At 38.9% G+C, this 6,496-nt stretch overlaps 1 protein-coding gene across 1 annotated transcript; it reads right to left on the reverse strand.

The window, feature by feature from the left end:
- On the reverse strand, window positions 1-5,985 carry LOC121671136 (zonadhesin-like). The gene is made up of 8 exons (XM_042042381.1): window positions 5,946-5,985; window positions 4,927-5,004; window positions 4,687-4,836; window positions 2,752-3,014; window positions 2,072-2,153; window positions 756-821; window positions 249-493; window positions 1-42 (listed from the first exon to the last, which is right to left on the reverse strand). The coding sequence occupies exons 1-8, from the start codon at window positions 5,983-5,985 to the stop codon at window positions 1-3; spliced, it is 966 nt and encodes a 321-aa protein (XP_041898315.1).
- Between the last annotated feature and the right edge of the window lie 511 nt (window positions 5,986-6,496).

Below are 6,496 nucleotides of genomic sequence, written 5' to 3' on the forward strand. Positions count from 1 at the left end.
CTAGCCCACCAACCCCATCTGGAGTGTCAGCTCTAAGCCCACCTTTCAACAACAGAGCACAGAATTTTAGCCTATGCTTTCAGTTTTGAAATTCCCACGTTTAAGAACTACACATTACTCCTGCTCCTAAGTATTTGACTGCCCTCTAAATATTACTCCACAGAAGCTGGAAATTTGTAGTCACTGTACAACAGTTTCTTCATTGATGCTATGAGTTACAAATGATAGACAGCAGGCTCCAACCTTACCTTAACAGCTCTTTTTTGACTGAGGTTGATCCTGTAGCCATAGACATCGATATCCACGTACTGGACATAGGACACGTGGGTGTTGCCTCCCCTGTGCTCACTGGCGGCTTCCACGTTGAAGTAAGGCAGGGAGCTGTTGCTCTCACACAGCTTGGAGAGGGTATAGGTGCAGGTGCCCATGAAGTCATGACGCTGCTTGTCAAAGGTGTTGTAGTGAGGATCCCCATGTATACTGCAAATAGCTTCTGGAGACAGGAAAAAGTTCTTATTAACATACAGACACATCCCAAAAGCCCACCTCATTGTGTTTTCCCACCACACAATCACTCTCATTTTGTAGATTATATGTGGAAGAATTGAAACAGAAAAGGCTGATTTGTATGCCATAAAGCAATGTCATAGACAAACACCCATAGAAATTAACTGAAGTGAAGAAGTAGTACTGCTAGTAAAAAACGTAAGTGTCCTACAACCCGTTGAGTAGTATACGTGATTGGCTAAAATTACCTGTCACTGGAGGTGGTGTAGGTTCTGTTGGTGTAGGTGTTGGCGGTACAGGTGTAGGGACAGCTTCTGTTAGAGGAAAAGACAAAGCAATACAATGAGCTTTAACATTACAGGGTGAACACTATTTACTCACCAATATACAAGAATTTTCACTTACTCTTCACCAGCATAAAGTTAGAAGTTCTTCAGTGAAGCAAGTAGAACTGCCTGTGTTTAAAATCGGGGATGTAGGGGTCTTTTTAGCTCCTAGGAAAGCTCATCTGATTGTTACTTTGATCACAGTGACTGAGCTAGGGCTCTTTTCGGGAGCTGGAAGTGCAGTTACAATTAGGTATGTGACTCCCTCTGGTGTATGTTAAGACACATGAAGGTCCTGCTGTCAGTGAGTGTTGGCAGGTATGAGAGTGAGATGAGCACAGAAGCTCTTGTCTCTCAGAGTTACCTTTGTGCACCATCCTGTGGCTGAATCATGTGCTAATGCAACTGGGAAAATGAAGAACTGGCTCTCCCTAGCCCTCAAACAAAATAAGGCCCCAAGTCTTTTTCACAGAATTTTAAGTAAAATCATATGATCAGAGGATGAGGACCTGAAAGGAAATCTTTGTCGCAGGTAGTGTAAATTTGAAACGTGTCATGTCATTATATGAGTAGTATTTCACAGAGAACAACACCTATTAAGACCTAATGAAACTTTCTGTAAGTTTTTCAGCAAATTTCTTTCAATTCACATTTTGTAGGTATTGCATGCTTGTCAGTAAAAATGGATTCCAGCCGTGCACAGCTTGTGCCAGTCTTGGCTGATCTGTTACAGGGTCAGAGATCAAGCTCAAATTGCTGATTTGTAGTCAAAGCTGGCAGTGCCACTCAGTGTTATTGACTTGTTGTTATTTCATTTTGTGACATATGGTTGTACCGTGTATTTAATGAGCTTGCATGAACTGATATTTGCTGTCAAATGCCAATTAGACCATTTAATCTGGAATCCAAGGTCAATGTACATAGCCTTGTCTAGGTTTAGAGATGCACTTCAGACTTAGAAGTGAAGCTAAATTTTGCTGGACCTGGTGAAAAAGGTCACATTTACAGAGAAAGGGATAGCTTGTCTTGGATGTTTGAGGTGATGAGGAAAGATTTAGGAAGAAATTACAGCAGAACACATAACATTTAAATGAAGTGAGGTGAAAAGTTTTTGCCATTTCTCTTTTGTGGTTCGAAGTTCTGAGGTGTTGCTACACTATATATGGAATAGAGTAATGGTCAACAGCTTAAACAGAGACGAGGAAGTAGCATTGACTCAGGTGCAAACACAGACTTACCACAGGGTCCATCCCTTACTCTCACATTGTCCAGTGCTGTATCCCCATACTCTGTCAGTCCTCGGACAGCCTCAAAAATCACCTAGGCAGGACACAAAGTGATTCCTGCATCAGAGATGTTTAGGCAAACACAAGACCATTTCTCTAAGCATGTTTTCAAACTAATCTCTCTGTTTTATTGCTAAAAATAGAAATCAACAAGATGAGGTTATAACAGTTTTCTTAGCTCCCCTCAGCTAAAGGAACATATATTCTATAATAAGGTGAGGACTGCAAAAAACATCATCCTCTATTTCTCTGACTTATAAATGATTTATGAGAATTAGTGGTCTGGAGTCTACAGAGGAGTCCAATGCAGGCACCATCCCAAAGTTCAAACCTTGAAACTCACCTGCATTTAATTAAGTCCTTGACTTCATGATAAAATTAAGGAGGAAAGGAAGGAAAAAGACAGAAAACTAAACTGAATTTTATCCCTGAACTAACAACTAGGAGGTTGTTTATTTCTTCTCATTGACAGAAATCATGAGACCATTCTATTTACAAAATATAAACCAAGCAAAAAATATAGCCAAGGAAATCTTGGTTATATTTTCTAGCTTACATGCACAATATTTTGCAGCCTGCAAGGAGAGAAGTGCTGACACTGTACAAACAAATATATTCTGCAAATATATTACCTTTATCTTTCTCTGTGTTGAAAAAATGTGAGTGATGGCACCATAGGTCCACAAGGAACTCTGGTTTCCCTTACGATACCACAGAACAGACTCCCTTGTGCCATCTTGGATAAGCACTCTCAGCTCATTCATCTCTTCTGATCCAAACATGTAGTACCAGAAGTCTATGCATATCTGTCCAGAAACTACAGTATCTGGGCTCTCCAGCCTATTAGTGTCAAAGGGGATCAGATTACTTGCTTCTTGGTAGATAAAATAACCTTCTGCAGAGTGAAAAAAAAAAAAAAAAGTTGAATCTTCTGATAACTTATTAGGTATCATCTAAAACTGAAGTGCAACCCAACTCTGGAAGAAATTAAGGGCATCATTATCAGTGTAAAGAAGCAAAACAAAAGATGCTTGAACTTCACATTGCAATGGTTAATCCATGTAATTATCCAAAGTAGAATGTGAGCCTGAGAGCAAAGCAAATCTATTTCATCTCACAAGAAGAGTTATTTTGGGATCACAATTAAAGACATAGGACTTTTTCAAGAGACAGCACCTCCAGACACTGCCACACTGATCCATGTTCTGTTTCCACTTTCCTCAAAGGAAAAGAATGCAATCTGCTATACACTCTCTTTTGTGGGATATATATTTTTCATAAATATTTTGGTCTCAAGATGAATAAATCCCTGACATAAGGAAAATTCTAAACTGTCAGCATTTGGGTTTGTCTCAGAATGGAAGAAATAGAAAGCAATGCTGATATTTTCCTTCAAAATATTTATATTTGACATTATGAAAAGGAAGGAAGTTTTTAAAAATTCAGAGACCTGCAGTGTTTCTTTAGGATTTGTAATGCTTCACTTTGATTGGTTCGATATGAAATCAGATTTTGCTTTACTAGGGCTGAAGTTTTTTCTTCAAGTGGGCTAAGATCAAAATTACATTTCCCCAGTGTAGCTAAAGTCAAGCCTCTCCCATCTGACTATGGAAAAGAATCACAAATAAATGAATGACTGTTTCTGTATGGTAAAGTATGGCTCCACACATAGCATCTAACATTCAGTCATTGATTTAGGTTGGCAAGAAAATCTAAGTCACATTTAAAGTGATATGGCCTGTGTCAGTTCAAAAAGCAAAACATTATAATTTATATTCTATGAAAAAAATTTATAAATTATATTATAATTTGTGTTAATACAAATAAAAATATTTCATTTCTTCTTCCAACAAGCAATTTTAATTATTATTATCAAAATAGTATAAATGCAGAAAATTATTTAGCAACAATCCCAACTAATACTGTTCTAATCTGCTTACTGACTCTGACAGTAGCTGACCTTTCGGTCTTGGGGTAATTACAGGAAGCTGTATGACTGCAGACTGATGTCCCTAAATGGATCGGTTGGGGTAAGGATAGTGGTTCAAACACACAGAGATGGAACCATGGAGTATTTGTTTGATACTGTGACAATGTTAGACTCCAGTTTGTAAATCACAGGTATCAGAGAACAAGCCTTTAAAAAATATTCTTCAATTTCAAACTTGATTTTATAACTAGCTAGTGTGAACTTTATCTTGAGCCAGGGCAGTAATCATTACATTTGTTGCCATAAACTGGTGTCAGTGTAATTTGGCCAGAAGCCCTCTCCTGAAAAATTATCTGTTCCATGTCACTACATTCTCTATAAGGCCTTTAGCATGATATAATTAGTTTTCTTTTACTTCCATGCACTGATAAAGATATCCAATTTATGATGGGCAAGCCAGTTTAATTCACTCCTCTCTGATATGGTGAAAGGTCAAAGACAGGTGTCAGCATGAAACAAACCCAATACATTTCAAGGGGCTTCATGAATCTCTTTTCTCTTTCAAAGAAAGAAGAATAAAGGTAGTCAAGCTGTCTTCAAAAAAAGAAAATCAGCAAGGCCACAACCAAGCACTTACTTCCATCAGGATAGTCTCCATCAGGACCTGTTCCATCAGTTGGAGTGTCATGCTTGGTTCGTATCCACAATCCCTGGTTGACATTGCAAGGCTGGGTCCAGTCACAGAATGGCCTTGAGTTATTGTTAAAATCACATCTGGTGAGGTAAGCTGAAATACAACACATTAAAGTGAGGAAGAGGAGCCAGCATGTCCAAAATCTGCCTTGGATGGTTATTAGCACTAATGACATGCAGTTACCTGTTTCAGGATCCCATGTCCTCAAGCCACCTCTTGGTCTTTGCTTGATCCTATCAAGAAAAAAAACGGAGTGAAGCCCTTGTGGAATTAGTTACTCAAAAATTGTTTAAGAAAGGATGTTGGGACCTCAGCTTATGCCTCTGGGGTTTTCACTGAATAACTGACTAGACCCAGGGTTTCATCCATGTCTGATTTTCTCTTCCCATGCAGAAGTTACTCATTCATGGCAGAGCTCTGAGAGTGAGTCAAAGGGGAGAAGGCTCCTCTGCTCTGTATCCCACTGAACTGGAATGAGAGGAGTTTTCCTGGGCACGGAGAGCTGCAGAGGGATGGATGGGTACATCTCAGCTCGGACAACACCAGGATAATAGCAAAGACTTCCTATTAACTCGATCATAACATTATTATCCCCACTGTTGCAAAGCAAAGTGTGTAAATGCCAGTAAGCCAGTGTACTGTGTAACTTGGTTACTTGCTGGAAAGCTTTATATTTCCTTTAACCCCTGCAAATCTCTCATGACACAAAGCTTTCATTTCATCCAGCTCTTCTAATTTACCCTGAAAATGTTGTAAAACAAAAGCAGTTACAAATGCACAGTCCTTGTGTGCTACAAAGTCCTGCAGAGATGAGCTGACACAAGACCAAAATCCCACCGCAGATCACAATGTAAATGGCTCTGCTCTTTGGGTGTTTTGCATAGGGAAGGGATGGTCCCCAGTTTCTGGAAGCAGGGTTCAGTTACAAACTCTGTGGTGCTCCCTCCTTTATTATCCTTTTTGTACTTGACACAGTATAGAGGATCTGTCCTTAAGTGAATGCAGCAAAAGCAATGTCTGTACTGCTCAAAATCCAAGGAATGACATTCAGGAAACTAGGGAGATTAGGAGCAAATATCACCATCAATTTATTGTGAAATGATGCAGTGAAATGCATCAAGCAACTGGAAAACAGACTGAGCTCAGGTTCAGGAGGAAAAAAAAATATGTAAAGACAAATAAAATAAGAAAGTTTTCCTCACAGTCCTTCTTGGATTTCTTCCATGAGAAAGGGAAGGCCATGACAGATTGCCACTTAGTCTCTATTCAGTGCTATCTTTAAACAGTTATACATCAGGCAAATCCTAAAGCACAGATTACTGCAGGTATATTCAGAGCCAAGAGAGTTTTATAAGTATTTTGGCTATTTGTCCAGATCTCTTCTATTCAGATGTGCTATTAGAAATTCATGTGTTACAGGTTTCTCTCTCAGACAGAAGCCAGAGCAAAATTAGCCAACCACAAATTTAAATTATTTCTTTTAAAAAATGACATGATTCAATCGTACAACATTCCACATCTAAAAAGGAGAGAAACATTCCACATTCTAAAAGTGAAGAAAGGATATGTATCATTAACAGCTGAGATTCCTGAATTAAACTACATTCAGTAGTGTGCTACTTACCCCGTGGTATTCAGCACTGAAATACAGATTAAAATTAAAGTGTATTGTAAGTGCCAGAGGGTTCCCATACTAGAAGACAGAGTTAAGTCTTCTGTGTGGTGCAGTTTGCATAGTAATCCACCAGCTGTA

This window comes from Corvus kubaryi, unplaced genomic scaffold (genome assembly GCF_017639235.1).
Source record: "Corvus kubaryi isolate FWS band 111438036 unplaced genomic scaffold, C.kubaryi_AGA036_p1.0 37397, whole genome shotgun sequence".
NCBI classification, from domain to species: domain Eukaryota; kingdom Metazoa; phylum Chordata; class Aves; order Passeriformes; family Corvidae; genus Corvus; species Corvus kubaryi.